Source organism: Gobio gobio (assembly GCF_949357685.1).
Source record: "Gobio gobio genome assembly, chromosome: 1".
Taxonomy (NCBI): domain Eukaryota; kingdom Metazoa; phylum Chordata; class Actinopteri; order Cypriniformes; family Gobionidae; genus Gobio; species Gobio gobio.
In genome coordinates, this window is record NC_137097.1 from 52721092 (window position 1) to 52748956 (window position 27865).

General features: G+C 38.2%; 1 protein-coding gene across 3 annotated transcripts; it reads left to right on the forward strand.

Moving 5' to 3' along the window:
- Nucleotides 1–325: 325 nt before the first annotated feature.
- ap2a1 (adaptor related protein complex 2 subunit alpha 1) lies at nt 326–27471 on the forward strand. 3 transcript variants are annotated; one of them, XM_079835688.1, is made up of 22 exons: nt 326–1087; nt 7224–7435; nt 13863–14056; nt 15028–15157; nt 15306–15407; nt 16133–16392; nt 16502–16670; nt 16809–16946; nt 17025–17207; nt 17309–17406; nt 17608–17839; nt 17922–18107; nt 18867–19000; nt 19373–19435; nt 19837–19908; nt 22151–22233; nt 23544–23632; nt 23745–23869; nt 23951–24067; nt 24163–24232; nt 24853–24987; nt 25490–27471. In XM_079835688.1, exons 1-22 carry the CDS (start codon nt 1021–1023, stop codon nt 25565–25567), a joined length of 2937 nt encoding a protein of 978 aa, XP_079691814.1. In that variant the 5' UTR covers nt 326–1020; the 3' UTR covers nt 25568–27471. The 3 variants fall into 3 exon arrangements, with proteins under 3 accessions (XP_079691814.1, XP_079691812.1, XP_079691813.1); XM_079835686.1 differs by lacking the exon at nt 19373–19435; XM_079835687.1 differs by lacking the exons at nt 19373–19435; nt 19837–19908.
- The last annotated feature ends 394 nt before the right edge of the window (nt 27472–27865 follow it).

Sequence of the window (27865 nt, forward strand, 5' to 3'; positions counted from 1 at the left end):
AGATAGATAGATAGATAGATAGATAGATAGATGGATAGATGGATAGAAAGATAGATGTTGAAAAAATATCAGTTTTAACGCCAATAGTCAGATTTAAATTAGGATAGTAGTAACCTCTCTTGGCAACTTATCACCATCCCCACATACTTGTACTTTGATACTTTCAACAGTGTCGATCTTGTTTTCAAGCCAATTAAAATGGTTAAAAAAATTAATTGACGTATAAGCGGACAAATTGCGCACTGAATGGCAGGGACAGAAGTGAAACTAGCCAATCAGATTAGGAGAAACGGACTGGAGGCGGGACATCTGGGGAGGAAGCGCTAGAGCGAGCTCAGTGCCCGTTCTGTCACGAGCTCCGTCCGGGTACACCGACCGAACGAAAAGTCTCGTACATTATTGGCGGCTACACATAGCCTATAGCTATCTCTTTCTCGAGAAACAGGTCTGTCAGATTAGTTTGTCAAAAAGTAGGTTTCCCCGTTGTCCTATCGCGTTCATTTGGGTGATGTATACTAACATTTGATAGAGCTAGCCAGCTCGCTAGCTATTTGGCTAGCTTGCCGTGCGTGACTCAAAGCCAGAGAGGTATCAATTGTTATTTTAACGCCATCGACATTTAGGTGCGTTACCATACATTCAAAACAACACGTTGGTTAGTCTTCTAATTAGCCAGTGCCGCAACGTAAGCTTTCGCCTTGCTTCGCTTTCCCATTGAAGAGAGTTCACAGGATTGAATGAATTAGCCAACGGAAACACCAGTCGCGCTGCTGACTCCCCAGCTTCTCTCTCTCACCCACTGCATTCACCTCTTATTCATAAACACTCTCGCTGCTACATCATCTGTGTGCTTTACGAGCGCTTAAAATTCAAGGCTAAATTCGCAGCTAGTGTTAGTGAGTTCGTGTTAGTAGTTAGCCCGCTAGCTCGGTGTATTTGCCTGTTAAACCTGCACCTCTGAACATCTGAAAGTCGTTTGTTTCGTGTTGAAGCCGGCTTGAAGAAAAAAACCCTGCAAACATGCCGGCTGTGTCGAAGGGAGATGGAATGCGAGGATTAGCGGTATTCATTTCGGACATCAGAAACTGTAAGTGTCCCTGTCACACTCATACACCATTAGTCATTTTCTTACGCGAACAGCTGCACCCAACTCTTCCTATATACGCCCTAAACTGAATCAAATGCCCTGTGATCTGCTCTGCTACGTGGTGCTTTTTAGCCAGAATTAAAGGTTAAATGGTGCAAGTCAGATCAGTGGCTCTTGGTGAGGGAGGTCATGAGAGTAATCGCGATCACTCAGGCCCGTTAGCTTTAGCTCCGGTGATGGAATGATGCCTTAGAGAGCCCGTTAGGCCGCCACCGAAAACCGTGTGTTTCACTGCAGATGATCTGTCCAGCATGTCTTGTCTCTTTTGCTCTCGTCACCTTGACTAGCTGGATAGCGGTTGATATCGCTGCTCGCCAAGAGGACTTGTTTCAGATGTGTTTTTCCCGATAATCCAGTTATCAAGCTGTCGCCTTGAGCTAAGCGTTATGGGAGGTTTATCTTGCTAAGATTTGAATGTAGTCTTCTGCATCTGACCGTGTTATACCTCAAATTTCATCTCTAAAATCTCGAAACGCTTTTTTTAGGGTTTATTTTTTTATTGGCTGCAAATAAGATTGATATTGGTGATAGTGATACTTTTCCAAAAGATTGATGTCGCTTTTTGACCCACATTTTCTGTTAAAACATCCAATTTTGAAAGTAACTTCTTATGATGAATTTTGTCATATAAGTGAAAGTGAATTGTTTTTACACTTATGAGCTTTTGGTATTGTAATTTGTATCGTACATTATGTTTTCTCTCCACAAACACACCTAGGTCTAGGTGTCCTGTGAGATTGATGTTTTTCTGGAATGCTGGCTTACTCTTCTTTTTTCAGTATTGTTGAGTATTCATACTTTCTCATACCCACATTTTCTTTTAGTGCACAAAACTTTGTGTAGCTTCCATACAAAAAAGTTGCATGCAGATGTCAGTCATGGCATAATGGGTGAGTTTGTGGAGATGATGTGCTCACTAGCAGTGTAAATTGGACGTTTTGTCATGATCAGAGGTGGACAAAGTACACAACTCCATTACTTGAGGGAAAGTAAAAGTACTACTGGTCAAATATTACTCCGTTACAAGTGAAAGTTGGTAAAAATTATTTTTACTTAAGTAAAAGTACAGAAGTACTTGCTTTTAAAAGTGCTTTAGTATCAAAGTAAATTTCCTTTTTTATGCCAATGCATTACTTTATTATTGTTGCATTGTTGTATAAATGCACGCTATAGCCATGGTGGTTTAAGCCAGTCAGTGATGCTCCATCCGACATGCTAGCATACGACTACCTTGAACTAATTTAAATACTTAAAAGTTACAAAGCTTTTTACAAAGCTGCTGTCACTTTAAGGCAGAATGCACAAATCCTACACACTGATACACATCCGATATTCCCCAAACTGTTTACGTTCACTTAAGACATAATCAACTTTGTTTACGTGAATACTTTCCAAAATGAAAATGTTGACATTTTGTGTGTTTTGGTCTGTTTAAGTGCGAAAAAACGCAACAGAAAGCTCTATTCAGTACTCATGCTCTGGCATCTCAGAGGCACAAAAACCAGACTAAACTGAGCTCTTTCATCATGCTTTTTCAGATTCATCCATATGTCTATGCTTCTCTTTCTCCCAGACATTTACATTTTGCAAAAAAAAACAACACTTTTAAAAGAAAAAAAAAATCATCCACTGACTTTCAAAGCTGCTACAGAAACGACTTTCGACTTTGAGGACCTTGATAGAAATGTAGTGGAGTAAAAAGTACGATATTTGTCTTTCAAATGTAGTGAAGTTAAAGTAAAAATTTCCTTAAAAAATAATACTTCAGTAAAGTACAGATACTCAAAAAGTGTACTTAAGTACAGTACTCAAGTAAATGTACTTCGTTACTGTCCACCTCTGGTCATGATACAATCCGAGATTGATTCTCTCAGCCAGCGATGTGATATTTGCAGATATCTCAAAACATGAAACCACGATATGATTTGATTAGATTTTTGGGCCCTTTGATGGATATTATGTAAATATATAATACTTTTTATTAACTTGCATCGCAGTAATATACTTTAGTTTTTATAATATAGAAAATAATTTTTGAGAAAGAAAAAGAAAATAAAGTCACACATGAGATTATCAATAGTCTGATGACAGCTTTTTATTGTTTTGTGCAATAAGATAAGCTATGTAAAACAGTCAAGAAAGTCTTCTGCTGTATCGGAAATCGCATACTCTCTTGAGTAGATAGGTACTTATTTTGAATAAGCAACTTCACATTTGCTAAAAAAAGTATGTTCTTTATATAATATGAATGTAATCTGGACAGTTGTTTCACTGCCATTCACAAATCCTCTCCCGTGGCCTCATGGGATTTTAATTATTGTAACGTGTCCCTGTATGATTTTACAATGATAGCTTCTTTACTTTTAATCACAAACTGAACTGGGTAGCGCTTAAATATGTTGTTTGTACAGTAACGTTTGAGTTTGACAGTAGAGTACTGATTTTATTAACAAATTGACTAGAAGCCTTATCAAATTACTGTCGTTTCAACTTAAATGGTGGAGAGGTTAGCTAGAAGGATCGAGTGAGCTATGTGTAAGCAACTAAACTAACGTTGTACGTTACGTATCTACGGTTGTATTTTGTAATTTATGACAACACTGGCATGAAATAATATGACCTTTGTCATTAGACATACTATTTAGTTATGTAAGCTACTTGGATTATCCTATTGATACTGTACTAGCATCTTGCGTTGGATCTAGACAACAACGGGGATATTATCGTTAATGTTGTCTCTCTAAGAAACTTTCAATTTAATCAGAAATCGTTTAGACAGTCAAGAAGTGGATAAAATCACTTACTGCTTGCAGGTATATGGTTGGAATTGCCCCTTTCTTCAGTGTCAGACGCTGAGCAAAACCTGCTTGATTTTGTCCCAGGTTTGAAAAACTGTCCGTGGTGAAATGGGCTGAGAAAACTAACAACTTTGAATTAAATTGTCGCAGTATCCGATTATAAATAAACATCAACCATGCCTGTTGACATGTTTTATCTGTGGGAAGAGTATGAAACGTCTTCACATCCCCTGCACAGCCTGGAACATAACATTTGTTTCCATGATCTGCCATGTTCGCTATCCTCGCGTGACGCTTGTTTACCTGCAGAACTCCCGATGATTCGGCTGCGCAGTTCATGACAGTGAATGTGTGCTTGCATATGCAAATGTTGGGGGCGTACATATTAATGATCCCGACGATTGCATCATTCTCGGTGTTACGTTGAGATTTGCCAATTTTTCCGTGGTGTTTTTCACAAATGAGATTTATATATGAAGGAGGAGGCAGTGGTGTTTGAGACTAACTGTCTGTGATTTACATGTACTGAACTCCTGTTATTTAACTATGGCAAGGTTAATTCAAATTTTCATTCTAGGGCACCTTTAAGTTTATGTGCTCTCCAAAATAAGATCAGAATGCATTATGGCTATTTAGGAAATAGTTCAGTTCCATTTATAATTCAATTAATTGGTATTCTCAGCAGTGTACATCATTTAAACATGACATGATTTGAATTAGCTATTTTCAGATACATTTCATTCCAGCATCATTGTGAGCTGAAGAACGACTCAAAAGCTAAATCAGAAAATGATATGCAAATGCAATGTATATGCTGACATTCTAGCTGATATTTGATTCCTCAGTCACAGTCAGTTAATCATAACAAACAAACCATAGATTTAGGTCATTGATGTTTTTGAGGTGAGTCAGTTTTTGGTTAAAGTTGTAACTTGTGTATTCAACTTTTGTCTGAGACACTTGATGTTTTTAACATGCTAGTGACCTGTGTTTTATCTTCTGTATGCAAAAAGGATTGTCACTATGTTTATTCTGTTGTTTAGTGTACAATGATTGGTGTTAAAATCAGATTGCATGTTACTGCAAGCTTTAAAAGCTAATTCAGTCCTTCATTGATACCATTATTGCAAGAATAGTGGGTAGTTTGCAATTCTTATTAAACCAATGTGATCACTGCAAACTACATTTCGATGAATTAATCAAAAAGTGCTTTTTGGAACAGTTTAATTCATTCGTTTCTGAGTTATTAATTTTACATTTTGCATTTAGCAAAGGTATTGTTTTCACTGTAGCATTATCTCTTGTGGCAGCAGTTATTTGGATGTCATCAGATCCCTTATTAAAAATTGCATATGCAAAGTGAATTTATCCAGTGTGCACAAGTGACATGGGAGCAAAAAAGAAATCTGATGCTTGCCCAAGGATGACTGATGGAGCAAGAAATAGTTTAACCTGCATGCTGTTTTTTTTTTTTTTTGGATACACAGTTGCAAGAACTTGTTTTTTGTCATGCAAGGGTGCAAACTACAGAAATTTAATGTAGTTAAGCGTAGGGATGCACTGAATGTTCGGCAACTGAAATTATTTGGCCGAAAATAGCACGAATAAGTGAAAAGACAAAATAAATTTAACCGAACAATGGCGTTTTTAATGACACGATCAAATTTAGCAACCAGCGTGTGTGAGAGAGGCGCGCACACCTAAACGCAGCAAACATGTTGGAAGTGTGGAAGCATTATAGTGTCTGAGATAGACGCAACAATGGCCGTTTGCAGACACTGTCTAAGCACCCTCAGTTGATACTGTATATTGGCTGTAGAACGACAAAAGTATCCATTTACTACGTGTTTCTGCAGCGGTGACAGGCTCGTAAAACCTCTCATGAACAAACAAACAAATTGTAGACACGAATCGACGCAAGTAATATATTTATTGTGCATTGTTAGCAGCTTCAATAAAAATGTGTACTTTGTGAGATCGCGATGAACTGACATAGCGACAGCATTTAGTGATTGTAAATGGAGCAGTCTCGGCTCGCTTTCGAGTCTACAGTCTATATAATCCATTGAATAAAACTATTGTTTTTCATGTTGCAAAAAGTATTAATGGCCAATTGCACGCTGCAAAGCTTCGGAAGTGACATAGTGAAATTGTAACGCATTAAAGCAATGGGCAGACTAAATAGAAAAATATTTGTTGCAAAACATTTTTTAAATTCTAAATAATCTTGAATGTCTCCCCGTACACTCACTGCTGTGGTGGAGCCGTTGCTTAGCCTACATCTGCACTTAAATAGAGCACCCTCTGTAATTTGCTTATGATACCTGTAGGCATAATAGGCCAAAGATAAGATGGCCAAATACTTTTTTACATTTTAATTTTTGATTTAAGTTATATTGTGCTTTGTTTGTATAATGTCTGCTGGAATGCTAAAACATGTCCAGTGTTAAATAAATCTTTTAAAATTGTAGTTTTGTAATTTATTTTTCTTTAAAAAAAAGCAAGACAAAATAGTAAAAAGCTCATTTTTACTATTTAATTTATGCAATGTTGAAAAAATTGGCAAAATAAATGGAAAAATCGGAAAACCGCGTTCGGTATTCGGCCAAGAATTTTCATTTCGGTGCATCCCAAGTTAAGCTATGTATTGTTTGGTTCCATTTCGCTAGGCTTTTTGCGGATACTTTATCCTGTTTAACCCCAACCCCCCAAAAAATGTGTTGCTATTTCCTGTGGTCTTTCCTGGTTTCCTGTCCTTTTCATTTACCATAATCTGCTCTTCTGACCCTCTTTTCATTTCACTTTCAATGCACCAATTTTCATCATATCTGCAATGGCACAGCCATATGCTCATGTGTAAATCATGCCAGGGTTTTTGGTAATAATAACAGCGTGGCCTGTGTTTATTTTTTATTTTATTTTTTACTTTTAAGACCTTATCTTTGTTTTTAAGATACTAGATTTGAATGATATTGTGAACAGCCTTGAAAATGATTTCTAAAGATGCATTAAGCATTTTGATGCAAATGAATAATGACAGGGGGCAGGGAGGGAGACAAGGCTGGGAGAAATGCATTTTTTTTTTTAATAAAGAGCTGTTTACGCTGTACTGTTAAATGCAAATAATTATCTCCATTTGAGGCAAGATATCAGCACCAGCTGGGCATTTTGTCAGCTTGTGTTATCCACTGATATGTTTAGATCACTTAGTTATTACCAATTGCTCTGCACTGTCAAGTTAAATCCTGAGTCTCTCTGTTTTCTGTTTCTCTCTTCAGGTAAGAGTAAGGAAGCAGAGATCAAACGCATAAATAAAGAGTTAGCCAACATCCGCTCCAAGTTTAAAGGAGACAAGGCTTTGGATGGATACAGCAAAAAGAAGTATGTGTGCAAGCTGCTCTTCATCTTCCTCCTGGGCCACGACATTGACTTCGGCCACATGGAGGCTGTCAACCTGCTCAGCTCCAACAAGTACACTGAGAAACAGATTGTAAGTGGAGCTGTATTTAAATATTCTACTGTGTATAGAAGGGGTGCAACGGTTCAAATTACTCACGGTTCGGTTTGTATCACGGTTTTAGGGTCATGGTTTTGGTACGGTTTGCTATGTGCTATGTTCAGGGAAATTAGGACTTTTGTCAAATAAAAACAAAAACAAAATAAGAACATATAATCAAACTACAAGCAACAGCACAATAGAGCAATATGCATATAAAATAAACAGTGCTTTTGAGATTTTTCCAGGTACAGAAATTGAATAAAGTAATCAAATATAAAATAACATTGCATATTATAATATTCACTGTATAAATTAAATAAAGATGAATCATTATTGAAGTTACAAAAGTTATTGAGTCGAGCAGTGAATGATTTCTTAGTCATTTGTTGTTTGATTAACATTAAAAACACAGACAGCGTGAATAGGCTTCTTTCCCTTTAAGACATAATGCACAGATCCAGTACATATACTGTTACACATGAACACGTCTTTCTCGACGTTTACATTTTACTTGACACATAACTACAATGTTTGCTAGTATACTCGCCAAGATGGGCATGTTGACATAATTTTGTGTGAATTTGTCCGTTCAACCGCAAGACTCATTATTTGCACGCTATCTGCGACACGTCGTGTGCGCGCTTCAGATGAGTGCGCACACACACACACAAATCTCCTCTCAGCGTGTGCGAGTGCTCTTTCATGTTTTGCTCTTAAATGTTTAAATTCGCATGGCTTAAATGAGTTTAGTTTAAACACAAAAAGCATTGTGTGCTGTTCGGGTCTCACCTGCGCCCGCGTGCTGTCAACTCCCGGTGATGACGATGTAATGACTGGTTCATGATCAAGCAGACGGCACTTGCATACAAGATTGACTGTTTTGTCCACGCTTTTTGATCATCGCTGTTGTTGTAATGTATTGGGAAGGCAGAATGTAGTAAATTATGCAAAATATAAAAACTGTACAGGACTTAGTAGCTTATCTTTGGTGACATTGTCATTAGAATGGTTTAGTTTTGTCGCACTTCACACATAGACATGCAGAATATGCAGACTTCATATTTAATAGCAGCCTTTTTGCTGTTTAATATTCACACTAGTCAACATCACCCAACTTTTGATTTATTCATCCAAATTTTGCAAAAGGTAGGGTACACAAAATTCAGTAGTGTCTGAATTCATTTATTTATCCTGGCCTTCGTTTATTTATCCATTCACAATGCATCAACTGTAAACTGGCCAACATATGCGGTTTTAAACCCTGTATATACATGAATGCATAATAGTTTTATGTTATCTGACACTCAGAAACCATGCGAGTTCAACAAAATGTCATGAATGGACCTTAGCAAAGGCAAAATGTTTTGAGTTTTCGGTGTTCTCTTTTAATGACACACTCTCATATATCTGCATAGAGAGAGACATGTAAGACAACTGATATGCAGGATATTGACTACACTGTCAGAAAACAGATCCAGTGTGCAGTGTGAACAGTCTAGTATTACTACCAATATACACTACTGTTCAAAAGTTTGGGGTCTTTTTAAAAAAACATTTTATAAGAAATTAATACTTTTATTCAGTAAGAATGCATTGCATTGATCATAAGTGACAAGACATTAATAATATTGCAAAAGATTTCTGTTCCAAATAAATGCTGTTCTTTTAAAGTTTCTAGTTATCAAATAATCCTGAATCAAAGTGTCTACAAAAATATTAACCAGCACAACGGTTTTCATCATAATATTAAGAAATATTAGCATATTGGACTGATTTCTGAAGGATCACGGGACACTGAAGACTGGAGTAATGATGCTGAACATTCAGCTTTGACATCACAGCAATAAATTAAAATTTTAAGTTGTGATAATATTTTACAATATTGCTGTTTTTGTTGTATTTTTGGTCAAATGAATGCAGACTTGCTGAGCATAACCTCTTTCAAAAACATTTTCCAAATTCTACCGCCCCCCAAACCTTTTAATGAATGTTTTTGAAATTTGACAAAATGATGAGTCTAGACAGCTCTTTGGAAATGGTCTTTTCTTGATTGGAACATTTGGACATGTCTGATGAATGTGGCTGTAGCTAGTGAGTAAGGGCAACAGATGTGTTTTTAGCTTGTCAGAGAAGCTTAGTGGCACTCCGTGCCATGTAGACCTACCATGAGGTCTAATTATCTCCTGCTGATCAAACACCCACTCTAGCAGCCACGCTCCCATCAGCCACGCAGCTCCCTGCAGGGGAACACTGACAGAAGCAGGCCAGAATGTTTCAGTACAAAAAAGGACAACAATTGTGGGCCATTCGGAGTCAGATTATCTTTTTCCTTGATAAGGAAAGGTATTGAAATAACATTTACAATGCAAACTAGACAACAACATGTGTTGTCACTAAACACCACATGGCCATAGCATTTGTTCTTGTGCATGGCAAAATGAATGAAATTTACATAGTGCTAATGAATTGTAGAGGGGTTGCAGAAGACGCTGTTTCTTTTTCTTCCTGTTGCACTTTTATACACTTCTGTTAACTAGAAACAAGTTGAGGTCCTGTATCTTGTTAGCCTCTTGTAAAGGTCCTTTTCACTGCAACACATTATACTATAATGCTGAGGAATGTGGTGATGTCATCTTGTTTTGACTTACTCCTACCATAGGAGGTCATGTATATTCAATACACATTTCCCATGAGCTAAGGTTTCTTGACTAGGGGATGCCAATATCTGTGGATAGAAGTCAACCAGGTTCACTACAGCGTCTTACAGTTTCCTAGGATTCTTGAAATAAGACTTATAAGCACATTAAAGCTGTTCCATGTAATTTTTGGCGCTCTAGCAGTTAATAAACAGAACTGCATGCGTCTTTCGGAAGAACATTGTAGCTGGAGCTACTTTTCTCTGTTTATGTCTATGGTGAGTCACGCAGGTTCTGGGCTACTCCACAGTGGTGGAGACCCGACATGTCTAAAATAGTCAGAATATAAACACTTATTATAAGTGTACCGTAGTGATTCAGGATAAGACAAAAACATGGTATGGAAAAAGGATTCATTATGTACTTTGAGCACAAAAAAGTTACATAGTGCAGCTTTAAAATGGTTTCCAAACCTGATTTAGGTCACCAAGTCATGAATGACAAAAACGGCAATGGTTAATTTCACTTGCTGTATGGTAAGATTTAGTGTCTCAATCTAAACAAAGAGTCACAGCCTCCAGCTAAAATTCCACTGCTCTTTTGATATTCATCAAATTCAGCCACGATGTTTTGGATGCTGAATTTTGTCGCTAAAGATTTCCTTTTTTTATTATAGATTTATTTATTATAGATACATTAATAGAATTAAATTAATAAAATGTTATATATATATATATATATATATATATATATATATTAGGGATGCACGATATATCGGCAACATATCGTTATCGGCCGATAAATGATTATTTTTGATGTTATCGTTATCGGTCCAATAAGAAAATTTGACCGATATAGTCAAGCCGATAGATAATGTATTATTTCCTTCAGCTGAGACGGACGCGCTGTCCACCATGATGGGTTTGAATTGCTCTAAATATGTTTGGAATCACTTCGAAAAGGAAAATACAGTTATGTGCAACATGTGCAGCGCAAGTCTTCTATAATCTACATAAAATGATAATGAGAATAGAATAGGCTGTAAAAGAGCGTTGTGTTTCAGCGTGTTTGTTGAGGGAAGAGCGCGCCCACGGAGTTACACCTTCATGACAAGCACAGTCAAGTTCGCTTGTGCATTCACAGCCTTTTGTGCCATTGTAAGTTGTAATATTATATTTATTATTATTCTGTGTATGTAATATCATATAGGATGCGTTTGGTTGAGTTAATAAACGATGCAGTAAAGCACTTCATTGTACCGGTCTTTAGCTTCAGCGCGCGCCCACGGAGTTACACCTTCATGACGAGCACAGTCAAGTTCGCTTGTGCATTCACAGCCTTTTGTGCCATTGTAAGTTGTAATATTATATTTATTATTTTGTGTATATAATCCCATATAGGATGCGTTTGGTTGAGTTAATTAACGATGCAGTAAAGCACTTCATTGTACCGGCGCGCGCATTTCAAACAGAAATGCACAGCATTAATAACTACTGGGACTGTCCTATACATAACACTGCAATGAGAATATTTCTGTTATAAAACGTAGTGAATTCTCTGGGTTTAGTTGTTTTTCAGCGCGCTGTTGTGGGAAGCGTCAACAACGCATTCTGACCAGCACAGTCAAGTTCGCTTGTGCATTCGCGTCATTTTAAGCATATGTAAGTCGTAATATTACGTTTTTGTAGTATAAACATCTGATTAAAGTCATATAGGATGTGTTTCGTTAAGTCAATAACCCGCAGTGCTTCACTGTACCGGTGATCATCTTGTTTCAGCACGCTCTCAAACAGGGGAAGAGCATCCACAGGAGTTATAACCCTTCACCTATGCGTGATTTTGTGCTAATATAAGTTGTAATATTATATTTATTTTGTATAAATATCTGATTGTTCTCATATATGATGCGTTTAGTTGTTAATTAAACTTCTAAGCGCTTCAGTTTATGGTTGTTCGTTCATTCTCTCCAGCTTCAGCGCGCTCTCAAACAGCAACATTATTCCTAATAGACTAGACTAATATTACAGATGTTTACTATTACTGTAATATTAAACATATTTTTTTTTCAAAACACAGAAGCATTATTTTTTATAATTAGCACTTTTATTGTTCTCGTATCATTTCCATCAACAATATGGTTTGATTAAAACCATTTCTTTATCGTCTGTGCGGAGGTTATTTCATGCACTTGCATTCTGATTCTTTATTATGCAGTAAGTAATGCTGTTCAATTACTTGTTTGCATTATTTAGGTATATTATTTTTATTTTTTAGACAATACAATTTTTGGTAACATTTTACAAATAAGGTCTCATTTTATTAATGCATTAACTATCATGAACAAACAGAGAGCAATAACCTTTGTTTCTTTTAGTAATAAAATGTTTGTGTTTTGTAACAGTCCATTCACAGTTCATACCTAATGTTAAAAGACACAACTTTGGGTCTGAATATGTTGAGATTAACATGAACTCAAATTAATAAATCCTGTTGAAGTATTGTTCATTCATTGTTGGTTAACTAATACTAACAAAAATGAAACCTTATTGTAAAGTGTTAAAAAAAATAAAAATTTGGCCATAGGAGTGTAAAATTAATTTGAAAAGGTAAGGAATCTCACACTGGTTCAAATAGGCTACTGTAGTGTATAGGTTTGATTTATGTTGAAGTGTTTGGGACATGGCTTTTAAAGGTGAGCCTTTTGTTTTTGTAATCAGGCTCTCAGAGTTTATTAAAATTTGTATTTAGATTTATCGGCCAATATATCGGTTATCGGCTTTCAAATATTAAGAATTATCGGTTATCGGTATCGGCCAAAATGTTCATATCGGTGCATCCCTAATATATATATATATATATATATATATATATATATATATATATATATATATATATATATATATATATATATATATATATATATATATATATATATATATATATATATATATATATATATATATATATATATATATATATATATATATATATATATATATATATATATATATATATATATATATATATATATATATATATATATATATATATATATATATATATATATATATATATATATATATATATATATATATATAATACACACATATACACACATATACACACATATACACACATATACACACATATACACACATATACACACATATACACACATATACACACACACACACACACACACACACACACAATCAGCTATATCTAAGGTGAAAGAACCAACGTTTTCCTGAACCAGTTTTTGTAAATAATGCATTTAAGAAAGCAAAATAAAGAATCCAAAGAATATTTGTATTTTTGATAAGTTCAGTGAATTGTTATAATGGTGTCCACTGTCCAGATACAACGAATAAAGCAAATGATTGAATTTTGCAAGCTGACTGTAGTAGAATTTAAATCAGTTGATACTGATCATCTTGCAAGACGCATTCCTTCAAACCTCCAGATTTTAAAAACACATTCAACATCATGATGCAGCGAGAGTGGAGAAGAGGCAATTTAAGTGAGCTTCAGCCCTTGCAGCAGTGAGAGAGAAACATTAGTCCAGCGAGGGGGAAAATCTCTCTCTCTCTCTCTCATGGTTTAGTGCTTATCCACTGAGCTTGCAGGGATGCTGCTCTGATTTTGTTTGAAGATGACAGTTCTTCAGTGACGCTGTCTTCATTTCAGCTTTTGCCGTACACTCATTTGCCCTCAGTCAGAGTGTATGCAGCATAATCTTCAGCTTATTTTTGTTCCTTCCTTGTTCCTTGTTTGTTCTCCAGGGGTACCTGTTCATCTCTGTGCTGGTGAACAGTAACAGTGAACTGATCAGACTGATTAACAATGCCATCAAGAACGACCTGTCCAGCCGAAACCCCACCTTCATGTGTTTGGCTCTGCACTGCATCGCCAACGTGGGCAGCAGAGAGATGGCTGAGGCCTTCGCTGGAGAGATTCCGCGCATCCTTGTGGCTGGGTGAGCAACTTGGGCCTGGAGGGGTTGAGCGGGAGGTAGAGCTGCACAAATAATTGTTAAAAGATTGCAATCTCGATTCAAACACCCAAAGACAGTGTTTGTCAATTTATTTCTCGATTCTCAATTTGTCCAGAATTGTACAGCTTTAATGCAAATGCAAAAATGAGGGATTCAGTTTGAGGGATTTAAATTGAAGGACATCACAAAGAAGGAACTGAATTGAGTAAGGGGAAAAATGATGAATAAAACAGGAAGTGTGTGTTTGTGGTGTCACTTTCTTCCTTTCTTAAGTTTAGTATAAGAGATTATAATTTGTTATATACTTTAAGGCAAAACACTACAGCCAAAACCATAGTTTTTTTCAGGCAATGGTTCATTTCACTTCCATAACTTGTCGTCTTTCAGACTAGTGGTAATAAAACATCCAAAATATATATTTAATTGTTTATTTTCTTACACTTTATCTATTTGCATCTGTAGATTCCAATTACAGGCAGTTTTTAAAGGGCATTTTCTTAAAATGATTGTGTCCACTTCAGTAGCACTTGCATACACCAACATATTTATTCCTGTTTTATTCCTATTTATATTCTGAAGGTTTTACAGTGGAGTTTGCTCTTATAACATTTACCTGATTTACACTTTATAAATAAATTGATGGCGAATTTTTTTTGACAGTTTTTTCCGATTTTTTTTTATTTAAAAAGGGATCCAGAATTCCCTCTTCAAAACATTTATCTTTAATGTCAACAAAATGAAACACATTTTAAATCTAGCTTTATCAGGTTTTCAGATGTCTGTTCAGGAAATATATGCAAATTAGGCATTTTTCATTAGATAGTCAGCTGGGGAAAGTATTTTGATATCTGTGTTCATTTTTTACCATATTCACGTATAGTGTCTTGCCCTAAGTATTTTAATTTTGAGTCAATGAATTTAGATGGCTAAATTAGTTCCTATCCTAATGACAGAGACACGATGGACAGTGTGAAGCAGTCTGCCGCTCTGTGTTTGCTCCGCCTGTATAAGACCTCACCAGACCTGGTGCTCATGGGAGAATGGACCTCTAGAGTGGTGCACCTGCTCAATGACCAGCACATGGTAAGTCTGACACACAGGAAACAACCTCATGATGTTCATACACATGCCTGTTTAAATTGAAAATGTACACATTTATAGATTAGCATGTTTCTTTGTTGTTAATGTGTTTTTAAGTGGTTCTTAGTTTTCTGGTGTTCTTCTCTTTCAGGGTGTGGTCACTGCTGCGATCTCCCTGATCACTTGCCTCAGCCAGAAGAACCCTGATGAGTTCAAGACATGTGTGTCACTTGCTGTGTCACGTCTCAGCAGGGTGAGTGTTTGTGTGTGCATGGATGAGACCTCTTTCAATAATATTTAAACCTCTTTCCAACCTTATTTAGTGTGTATATATAACTTAAATGTAAAGTGTTCATTGAATGTAAAAAATAGTATAAAATTGTTAGGTTAGCATTACTTTATCATGGATTACTTAGTCAATAATCTTATAGATGTTGCATGATTATTGCTTTATGGAGATTTTGTCTACTGAGTGTCTTTTAGAAAGCTGTTTCGTCTGCTGAACAATCAGTATGTTGTTAAAAAACAGTACACTCCATTGAACACACTGTACTTCTATCCCTCACAGACTTGTTTTCATCCCTGTCAAAAAATAAACATGGTGTTACCCTGACTACGGTCTATTATATCCACAATTAAACAGCCATATTTGTTAAACCATCAGAAGAAAAATTAAATCAACAGAACTCCCCAAAAACTAAATATTTTACATTCAAATTTTAAAGGGAGTTTACAAAGTAATTAAAATCTACTCAACTTGCAACATAAAAAAAAACAGTAATGCACTGCAAAAGTCTGTTTTTGGTTGATTCTGCCAGCTTTTCATGGTTGTGCAGCAAATTACAGTTCCACTGACTAGTTTCATTTGCAATGTGTTACCACTGAAAAGTCACGTAGAAAAACTATTTTCTGAAAGTTTCAATTCTTTGCAACCCCAGATTTTTTATCTTGTCTTTGATTGTCTTTTTTCTTTCTCAGATTGTGTCCTCAGCCTCCACTGACCTGCAGGACTACACCTACTACTTTGTTCCTGCTCCGTGGCTGTCCTGCAAGTTGCTGCGACTGCTGCAGTGCTACCCACCGCCTGAAGATGGTGCTGTGAAGGGACGACTGGTGGAGTGTCTGGAGACCATCCTCAACAAAGCCCAAGAGCCACCCAAATCCAAGAAGGTTCAGCATTCCAATGCCAAGAATGCCATCCTGTTCGAAGCCATCTCTCTCATCATCCACTATGACAGGTGCACATTGTTTAAAACGATCTGCTATGATGTTTTGATTGGTTTTTATCAGTATTTAGCATTTCACTCTTGTACTTAAACTCTATTCATGGCCCTTGTTTCTCCACAGCGAGCCGAATCTTCTTGTTCGGGCATGTAACCAGTTGGGACAGTTCTTGCAGCACAGAGAGACCAATCTGCGCTACCTGGCCCTGGAAAGCATGTGCACCCTTGCCAGCTCTGAGTTTTCCCATGAGGCAGTTAAAACGCATATAGAGACAGTCATCAACGCCCTGAAGGTAAGTGGCTAGATTCTGCATTCTTAAGAAACCGTATACACTAAACACTAAAAATGCTTATTTAAATGGCAGATTCCTTCTTTTATTATTCATGAACACTGTTTTATAAGCATTTAATTCTGTTTATGTTGCTGGCAGACTGAGAGGGATGTCAGTGTGCGTCAGAGAGCTGCTGACCTCCTCTATGCCATGTGTGATCGCAGCAATGCCAAGCAGATTGTCGCTGAGATGCTGAGTTACCTGGAGACAGCCGACTACTCCATCAGAGAGGAAATGGTGTGTGTGTGTCTTTTTATCTCGCCCATATCACCTCAGTCATAGGTCATTGTTAAAATGAGTGACTTGTGTTTGTAGGTACTGAAGGTGGCCATCCTGGCAGAGAAATATGCAGTAGACTACTCCTGGTATGTGGACACCATACTGAACCTAATCCGCATTGCTGGGGATTACGTCAGTGAGGAAGTGTGGTACCGCGTCATCCAGATCGTCATCAACCGTGACGATGTGCAGGGATATGCAGCCAAGACAGTCTTTGAGGTAAATGACTCCAGATGTTCATTTGGTTTCCACCAGCACTGCGATACTTCATGCAACACTTCATGTTTTCTGCTCTCTTTTTTCCCTTTTAATTTCCACAGGCTTTGCAGGCTCCAGCCTGTCATGAGAATATGGTGAAGGTTGGAGGCTACATCCTGGGAGAGTTTGGTAACCTTATTGCTGGTGATCCTCGTTCCAGGTGAGTTCTTTAACCACTCATAGCAATGTTTTGTAACCTTGCACTTTGGTGTTATAGATGTGTTTTATTGCTGTACTGATGATGTCCTCTTGTTCTTTTTCATCTCTCTCTTTCATTTTCCATTCTCTTTTGTCTTTCCTATGATCTGAAATGGATCAAATTGCTCCCACTCATCTCACCTCTGTCCTTCCATCTCGCTAGTCCTCTGGTTCAGTTTAACCTGCTCCACTCTAAGTTTCACCTGTGTTCAGTTCCCACGCGCGCCCTGCTGCTTTCTGCCTATATTAAGTTCATTAATCTGTTCCCGGAGACAAAGAGCACTATTCAGGAAGTGCTGCGCTCTGACAGCCAGATCAGGAACAGTGACGTCGAGCTACAGCAGAGAGCTGTGGAGTATCTCAAACTGTCCTCCATTGCCAGCACTGATGTCCTGGTGAGATCACACACCTTTGCACATATTTTGTTGATTTGTTTGTCACCATTTATTTGCATAATATCACTGTGTGTACCTGTAGGCCACAGTGCTTGAGGAGATGCCTCCATTCCCAGAGAGAGAGTCGTCCATCCTAGCCAAGCTGAAAAAGAAGAAAGGACCAGGAGCTGTGTCTGTGAATGAGCTAGAGGAGGGAAAGAGAGAGGGAGAACTCAATGGAGGTGGAGAGAGAAGCGGAGACAACTCTGCCATTGCTGCATCTAATGCTGTGAGGGAAACAAACACACATGGATGTTGCTTCAGTTTTTATATATATATATATATATATATATATGATAGAGATTAATACATAAAAATAATACATATATTCAGCAAGGATGCATTCAATTGATAAAAAAGTGACATTTATAATGTTACAAATTATTTCTATTTTAAATAAATCTTCTGAACTTTCTATTAATCAACGAGTCCTAAAAAATGTATAGCGCATTTCCCAAAAAAAATTTACGCTCCACTTTGCAGCTTATTCTGCCCATGAACCGCCACTTAAGACATTGAATCTGACTGATATTAAAGGGACACATTTCGTTTTGTTTCTACATGCTTTTAGGGTCAGGTTTATCTGTAATAGTTAATCTCACAATAATAGCCTGCCATGATAAAAATGACCACTCAAAATGTTTTGGTCAAGTGCTCATGTTATCAACCCAGTTCCTTATAGACATGATTTTCTTTCCAGTCACACTGGTGCATTAGATTGGAGCTGCCAATTTCAGACAGCTCTTGGCACTTTTGTGGGCATGTACATTAGATGGTCAGTGCACATACTGTAAGGCAGTCTGTGGGCTGAGGCTAATATGCGGCAGACTTCAGCCATTGCAAGTTTACATTGTACAGGGAAGTGAGTCAGCAAATACAGAACAATTCCTGAGAAAACACCCACCCACCGCACACATCCTGGTTCAAACACTTCAGCATCTCCTTATTGAGCCAAAATCCAATGTGATGAACGCTCTTTTTCTTTCAGTCCACTCCGTCCCCATCTGCAGATCTGCTGGGGCTCCGCACGGTTCCCCCTGTTGCTGCGGCCGCTCCCAGCGCAGGCAGTTTACTGGTTGATGTTTTCTCAGAGGCTGGGGTCAATGATGATGGCTTCCTTAGGTAAATAAGAATCCGGTTCATTAGCATCCTGTTATTCAGTCCACTGTGCATTTATTGCTTTAATTAACTGAAGTGAAGTACACTAATATTTTAACATGTACAGATGTTCCAAGCTTGCATATACGTCTGTCAGGCTTTCTACTTTTCTGTCGTTTCACTTTCTATCGCTCGTTCTTCTTGTCTTCCTCTTTTTGTGTTGTGTAATCTTGTGTCCTTTATCTTGCTGCGTATGTGACTGTCTTTCTCTTTTCTTGCTTCTCTCTTTCCCTCCCTTTTCCATCTCCCTCATTTTGGTGTGTGTGGGCACATGTTTGTGTGTATGCGTGAACGTGTGTGCGTCTCACGTCCTTGCTTTTCATTGGACGATGGCAGAGATCTGGAACCCCCTACTGAAAGCTCTGACTCCCTATTGGCCGAGGGTCCTGGTGACTCGGAGTAAGGGGCCAGCGGTTGACTTCAGTGTCAATATGTTACAGCAAAACTTGTTGACAGTCACATATAAACTTTTTTTTTTTTAAATGTTTGATTATTTATAGATGTTGTGTAAATGTTCTTTTCTGTTTGTGTCTGTGGTTGTAATATGAATTGCTAACATTTTATTTGCCACAGATGTAATGCCGGTACTAACCTCTGCCTTTTCTCTTTCTCTCCTCTTTCTTGCTTCCTACTTTGGCTTCACTCTACACTTCTTCTCTTTTTACCGGCTCACCACTTTCTAACATCCTTAATCTGTTTTAACCATCTGTGCCTTTTCACACTTAACACTTCTCACCCCTCTCTTCATCTCCTGGGGCTGCTCTCTCTTCTCTCTGCATTCTTGGCTTTCGGTCTCTCAGCTCTGCTCCCCCCTCTGTGGTTTCTGAAGATCCTGCTCCTCCTCTGCCTGAGTCAAACGAACTGCTCAACAAGTAAGAGCTCACTCGCCTACTTCACTCCCTCTATTCAGTCGCCCAACTATCTCAGACAACCATTACCAGAAGCCTCTTTCATATTATGCCACCTTCTCTTTTCATTGGTTGTTTTTATTTTTATTTTTTAATGTTACTGGTAATCCTAGGCATGTAGTGTGGAAGCTGTTTCGCAGTATTTTTCATTTATTACAAATATTTATTTGCTTAGTATTAAATAGACATTACTGTTCAAAAGTGTGGGGTCAGTTAAGTGTTTTTTGAAAGAATTGAATACTTATTCCTCAATGATGCATTAAATTGATCAAAAGTGACAGTAAAGACTATAATGTTCTGTTTCAAATAAATGCTGTTCTTTTGAGCTTTCTATTGATCAAAGAATCTATTATGGTTTCCACAAATTATTAAACAACTGTTTTTAACATTTATAATGATAAATATTTCTTGAGCATCAAATAAGTGTATTAAAAGGAAAGTAATGATGCTGAAAATTTAGCTTTGCCATCACAGGAATAAATTACATTTTACAATGAATTCAAATTCAAAAACAAGTTATTTTAAATTGTAATAATGTTTCAGAAAATTGCTATTTTTACTGTATTTTTGATCAAATAAACGCAGCCTTGGTGGCCATAAAATCTTTCTTTCAGACCCCAAACTTTTATGTAATGTTTGGAAAAGCCTTCTTGTATTCTGTTCTGCAGAATTAGACCTATAATCTGTGTCATGACTGTTAATTATAGTGACCAAATTATGCACAACTTGCACATTGTGGACAATTCTGCTTGGACTTCAGGCCTGTGTATACATGTATACTCCAATAAAAGAATCCCTTTTTTGCTACTTTTATTTATAGGCATAGTAGAGTGTTGGCAAGAAATCTTGTAAGATGGGTTTGTCTGGCCCATATAAGCTTCATGGCTATATTTTACAGCATGTGCTCTAGCTAACTAGTTCACAGCTCCAAAATGTATGTTTATTATTTTATCAGATGAGACCATTGTACTACATAGTCAACAACATTCAGTAGCACTGATGATTGCCCACTCTTTTTTGATTAGCTTTAGTCTCCCTTTCAACAGCCACCCTCCTCTCAATGTCTCATGCTGCATTCACATGCTCCTCGGATGGTCCTATTCCCTTAAAGGGATAGTTCACCCAAAAATGAAAATTAGCCCATAATTTACTCACCGTCAAGTCATCCGAGGTGTATATGACATTCTTCTTTCAGATTAATAAAATCGGAGTTATATTACAAAAGTCCAGGCTAATCCAAGCATTTGAACAGGATTCATAGTTGCTCTGTTTTTGAAGTCCATAAAAAGTGCATCTGCCCATCAAATAACGTGCCTCACGCGGCTCTGGGGTGTTAATAAAGGCCTTCTGAAGCGAATCAACGCATTTGTGTAAGAAAAATATCCATATTTAAAACTTTATCAAGTAAACTTTCGGCCGACCGCCTTCCCTGTTCAATTTATGGAAAAATTGTTGAAAGTTCCCCTGCGGATCGAAAGACTAACGCGACCAGGTCCGCTCGTCATGATGTCACGCACGTGAGTTTCACTTTCAACTTTCAACACTTTTCCACAGAAGGCGTCGGCCGAAAGTTTATTTAAACTATAAAGTTTTAAATAGATATTTTTCTTACACAAACGCGTTGATTCGCTTCAGAAGGCCTTTATTAACACCCCCAAGCTGCGTGGAGCAGTTATTTGATGGGCAGATGCAGGAAGGACTTCAAAAACAGAGCAACTATAAATCAAATTCTAATTCTTGGATTAGCCTGGACTTTTGTAATATAACTCCGATTTTATTCGTCTGAAAGAAGAATGTCATATACACCTAGGATGACTTGAGGGTGAGTAAATTATGGGCTAATTTTAATTTTTGGGTGAACTATCCCTTTAAGGAGAAGTCATTCTTATAGTTCTGATGTGCTTCGCTTTCCTTGCCTGTTAGAACGAACACTTGCTACATTTTCTAACTCGTCCAAGTCCCTTAGCATGAACGGAAACTAATTGTTCCTTTTACTAACACTGTTGGTAATTCCCTGTTTCACTGATCATAACAAAATATCATTAGAGATTGATCATTAAAAAATTGGGAGTGAGATTATGGTGAATATTCCCAGTGTGGAGCTCATGTTTTTGATTATTCTTCTAACACGTGAACACACCATTAAAAAAACAGTACCATTGCTAGCTGTCCCTGCATCACAAACACTCTTATCTCTTGCCCTCAGGTTTGTGTGCAAGAACAATGGAGTTCTGTTTGAGAATCAGCTGCTACAGATCGGCATAAAGTCTGAATATCGCCAAAACCTGGGTGAGTCACAACATCTGCTAAATTGTAATTGGATAATCTTGAGCAGAGTTTCCGCTAGAAAAAAATGGTGCCGGTCAAAGTGACCGGCAGAGGTTTCGTTTTCCGGACATTTTGATGATATGCCGGTCAAATATTGCCTCTTAATTATTCAAGTTGAGGAAAACTGAAAGCAGTTTATGTAACTTAAAACAATGACATAATCAGGCCGTATTTGCAACATGTTTATTAGCCTAACTTTCAAATAGACGGGGAAAAAAACATGAACGTCCGATTGGCGTCAATCAACCAATTTTTTTTACTATGGTTTCACATTTCATAGTTTAACAAACCAACCCCCCTTCCCCACATAAAATATCCGAATATAGCATTGTTTTTACTCAAGCAAATTTAATTATAAACTCAGTATGTCTCATTTAGTTGGTAACATTTAAATTGGCCACCGTGTAGCCTAAATGACTCCTTGTCAAATGAACTTGAACAAACAAATGACTAGGCCTATAACATTGTCTCGCGTCATTTTTGGCTACTTTTTACGCTTTTTTGCAGTGCTGAATTGTGCAGCTGCCGACTTAAAATCAAAAGTTCCCAGTGTCTCTCCACAACTTGCAATGCGCATAAGCCGCGTAACCTTGTTCTCCGCAAGGCGACTTCGCTGCTTCGTCTTGATCCGATTCTGCAGTGAGAACCCCCTCTCTGCAGGAACACTCGAGACAGGGATTACACAGGCTATCTTGGCGAGCTTGGTCCACTCTGGATACATTTCGCTGAAATCACATATGAGGACTTCGCAGGCTGTGGAGAAATGCAATCCTCCATAGCCACGGAGCGCTGTCATGACAGCGAGGGCATCACGTCGCAGGCTTACGGTATCGATAAGAGGAGCGGTGTCCGCAGACTCAAGGCTTGTAAAATGGCAAACAATCCTTCTGATCGCTGGTTCTGCATATTCTTGGAGAGCTATTTGTCAGATTTGGAGAGCTATTTGTCAGATTTTAATCTGAAATTTTAATCTGACAATTTGACCGAAAAGATTTAATTTTTTCGGACATTTAATTTTTTTCCCGGCCAATGTCCGGTAATTACCGGACAACGGAAACCCTGATCTTGAGGTATATGTTAGTTGACTTCTGGACTATGTCATCATGTTTATTGTATTTGAACCTGTGTTTACGAGCGATTGTAGTTTCAGTGTACATATTTTTGCAGTTCTGGCTCATTTTTATCCTATTGTGTCAGCATTTTAAAAACCTGTTACCGTGTTAATATTGGACTTGATATTCAAATTGCATGTATGTTGCCTCTCCTCACAGGGCGGATGTATCTGTTCTATGGCAATAAGACGTCAGTGCAGTTTGTGACCTTCACGACCACAGTCTCCTGCCCAGGAGAGCTACAGTCTCATATCCTTCACTTCTATACATGCAAACCCATGTCCATTCCTGCTTATACAAGTTTTTGTCATGTAGATTATCTGAGGATGCTGGTTTGTTGCCAATCCTTGACTGATCCCACAGCTCAACGTTCAGACTAAACAAGTGGAGCCTCTCATAGAAGGAGGTGCTCAGGTGCAGCAGGTCATCAACATCGAGTGTCTGACTGACTTCTGTGATGCACCGCTCCTCAACATCAAGTTCAGGTGACAGATGCACGCATTTAAAAGGTTTACAACGGAAACTCAACGTGCACTGTGGTTTACAAAGCTGTTGTGCTGTCTCAGGTATGGCGGAGCCCTCCAGAACCTCTCGCTCAAGCTGCCCGTTACCATAAACAAGTTCTTCCAGCCCACAGAGATGGCATCACATGACTTCTTTCAGCGCTGGAAACAGCTCAGCCAGTAAGTGTTTGTGTGTACACAGAAGACAAATTACTGTATACATACATCACAAACGGTTTTCTAAATGAGAAACGCGTTCAATTCTCTCCTCACAGGCCTCAGCAAGAAGCACAGAAGATCTTCAAGGCCAACCATGCCATGGACACCGAAGTGCTCAAAGCTAAGGTGAGTTGGCCTTACATTGAATCTGTAAAGACACCCTAGCCTACTGTGCATTATACGGTATATACTGTACACCACACAACAGTAGGCATTTTCGAATAGTGGTATGCAGAATTGTCTCATTACCTTATTATTTTGCATGTTTAATCCAAGTTTGTGTGAAAATCTGTTCGATTCAAGAAAAAGATAGACGGCAATATTAATTTAGGTTCATCCATCACAAGAAAATGGATGGTCGAGTGCATTGTATTCTGGGATACAGTTCCAAGTGTTTTATGCTCTGTATGCTACATATTTTGGGATATGTAGTCAAGTATCTGGTTATTGTATTCTCTGGGTGCAGGTAGAGCGCATTGCTTTCGTCTGTGATCTCCAACATGATTTTTGTGCTGCATTATTAGCCACAAACTGTGTCGATGTTTTATCACATTGCTAACACCAGTGTTAGGGCGCAACACCACTTGCTATGCTTTTATAATCGTCAAAACTGGTATATTGCAACACCCCTATGCAGAGATAGTAAGTCCTGCAGAGTTGATTTGCAGACAAGAGGTCATCAACACTTCATTTGATTCTCATCTTTCGTCTTTTTCCACTCTACCCTTTTTCTTTACATTTCGTAGTTACTGGGATTGGGCATGGCTCTTTTGGAGAATGTGGATCCGAACCCAGAGAACTTTGTGTGTGCCGGAGTGATCCAAACCAAGGCCCAGCAAGTGGGTTCTCTGCTAAGACTCGAGCCCAACGCACAAGCCCAGGTATGAAAAGACATATTACACAGAAAAAAGGAGAGGGGAAAAAAACAACAAAATGCCACAAGCATCAAAAGTATCATAGTCCCTCCCTGCTGCTATGGAGCACAGGTGTCTCTCCAAGTCAGTTTTATTGCATCTTACTGTTGTCTGTGTGTCTCTGTGCCTGCTGATGCAACTCAAGTCTGGGGAGCAGGTAACACATTTATCCTGCCACCCCTCTCAACCCCAAACACCTCCCATTCTCCCTCTCTTGTGATTTCACTCCATGTCTGGTAGTAAAAACCCAGTTAATTTGGCGTGACAGCAGTGTCCTTCTCTTAGTATATGTGGAGTTTCCTTTGTCCATAGTGCAAGTTTACATTTAGTCTATGTATCAACAATAAGGATCAGACACGCATTCAGAAAGCCGAATGAGCGTCTATCTGCACAATTGATGTTTTTCACTCAATTGTTTGTGTGTTTGCGTTTACATGTAGTAACGCTCTTTATTCTCCCTCTGTCTCAGATGTACCGGTTGACCGTGCGCAGCAGTAAGGACACTGTCTCCAAGCGTCTTTGTGAGCTGCTGGCGGAACAGTTCTAGAAAGCCAGCCGAGACTAGCACCATCTAGAACCGACACCCAGACCAGACCAGCGTTTCCACCTGAAAGGCCCCAGAATAAAAAGCATACATGCATAAGGGAAAAAGTAGCTGTCAGCCTCTGGCAGCCATATTACTGTCATTTCTGATAATGATTATTATTATTACTGTTATCATCATCAGCGCTGCCCTTCTTGTTTTTATCGGTGTTTACCTGTGTGTGAGCAATGGAACGAAAGGAAGCGCGTGTTTTTTTTTTTTTCTTCGTACATGTGTGAAAGAGTCATGGTGATAGTTCCGTTCTCCGTCCTGCCTGTTCAACGATCAACTCCTGTGCTTGTGTTGACAGCTGGTGTGTGTGTGTATGTGTGTGTGTTCTGTGGGTTAAGGGGGAGGGAGAAATGTAAAGCAAAAAGATGAAAGTAGAGGAAGTCTTCTCTCTCTCCTGTTTTATCCGCAAAGTTTCAACCGCAAAAACTGCACATTAGCTGTTTCTTTGTAACATTCCCTGTAAGACTATTAGCAGGACAAAAAAAAAAAAAAAAAAACACAATCGCAATACACTAACGTTAAGGCACTTCCCTAAAAGAGGCCAGAATCACTAACCCCCATCGCTTTACCTCGCTCGCTTTCTTCCTCCCCGGAAATCAGTCAGATCCAGAGCCATTGGTGTACATAGAGAAATAAAAATAAACAAAAGATTCCACATGCATTTCCAGTTTATCGCATCGTACCTGCGTTCCTTCCGACATAGAAATGGCCAGTGCACTTTAAGAGGCTTTGAGAGGAAAGGCTTTTATAGTCCCGACCCCTTTTTCCTGTTCTTGTCCTATGTATTCAGTACTCGTCCTGACCCCCATTATCTGACAATGTTTATTGAAAAAAAAAAATCTCTATATATAAATATATATAAACCATGTAAATGATTACCCTTCATGGTTGCATTTGTATGTCTCCTTCTTGTTTTTGATAGTGGTATATTGTCAGTGTGTTTGTATGCTTTCTTAAATGGTCTAATGTTCTTTTTCTTTTGTTTTGGACATTCCATTCTGTACTGGTGAATGGGCATAACGTTTCAGGTTAGTTGTACAGTGTTATACGAGCTGGAGAGGAACTAGAATCAGAACGAGGAAGTTAAGCAGAGGGGAAGGTCAGGTCCGCCCGTGTGCGAGTTTCTGCACGTGAAGAGTGCAACTGCTGTGGACCTTTATGTAAATGTCTTTTTTTTTTTTTTTTTGTAATATCTTAAAAAAAAAAAAAAAAAAAACATCTGGAGGACATTGACATCATCTGTCATTCTTCCAGCACAGTTATTGACTGAAATGAATAGTAGATAGTGGTTACCTCATTACTAAATCTTTACACAACACACACACACACACACTATTAACTTTGAGTGGTGATTGGCCACAGCTGGAGACCCATATTTTCTTTTGCAGAGCTAAAACCTGGGAAAGCACTTAGTTCGTGAAAAGTCATCGCATGCACAGTTGTACACACATTCTTAGGCCTAGAGAACAGGGGCTTAAGGGGGAGACCTGGACCAAAGCAGCTGCCAACTGTCAATCACTTACAGGGATCATACCGATATTGGTCAGCATCATTTGGTGAGAGAGTGTGTGGTGTTAATCTGTGTGATTCTTCTGGAAAAATATAATGGAGTTTATGCGACATGGTCATATTAGTTCAGCTGGGGTTCACGCTTCCCTCGATGCAGTACTGGGGACATCGTCATTGTAGTTGTCACAGTCATGGTGTGTGTGTGTTTCTGTGTGTGCGCGTGTCTATGCAGTATCCGCTAGCTAATGCAGCCCCAGTGTATCGCTGTTCAACCTGTCAGATACCTGTGTTAGATTAAATTTACTCTGTACTGAATAATGTGAAAGTAAAATTATGCCATATACTCGAACCAGGTGTTTTCTTTGTGTGTGTGTGTGTGTGTGTGTGTTAGGGTTGGGCACAGAGATCAGGAGGGCTGACAGCTGAATCTCACACATGCACAAAGCACAAAATATAACACACTTCAGGCCAGAAGATGTAAAATGGAACATAATAGTATTATAATATAATGGCCATGGAGGTCTATAGATTCAATTTCTAATTATTTTCCACCAGAAAGCACCATGGAATAGTGAAAATGTCAACTCTGGTAAAATTTGGTTAATTTGTTTTCATAATCAAACTTGATATTTTTACTATTCCAAGGTAGGAAATAATGAGATTGATCACATTTCTTCTGTAGACATCCATAGAGGTGTATGCATCTAATAACACTCTAATGGTGGATAGAAAAACAAGATG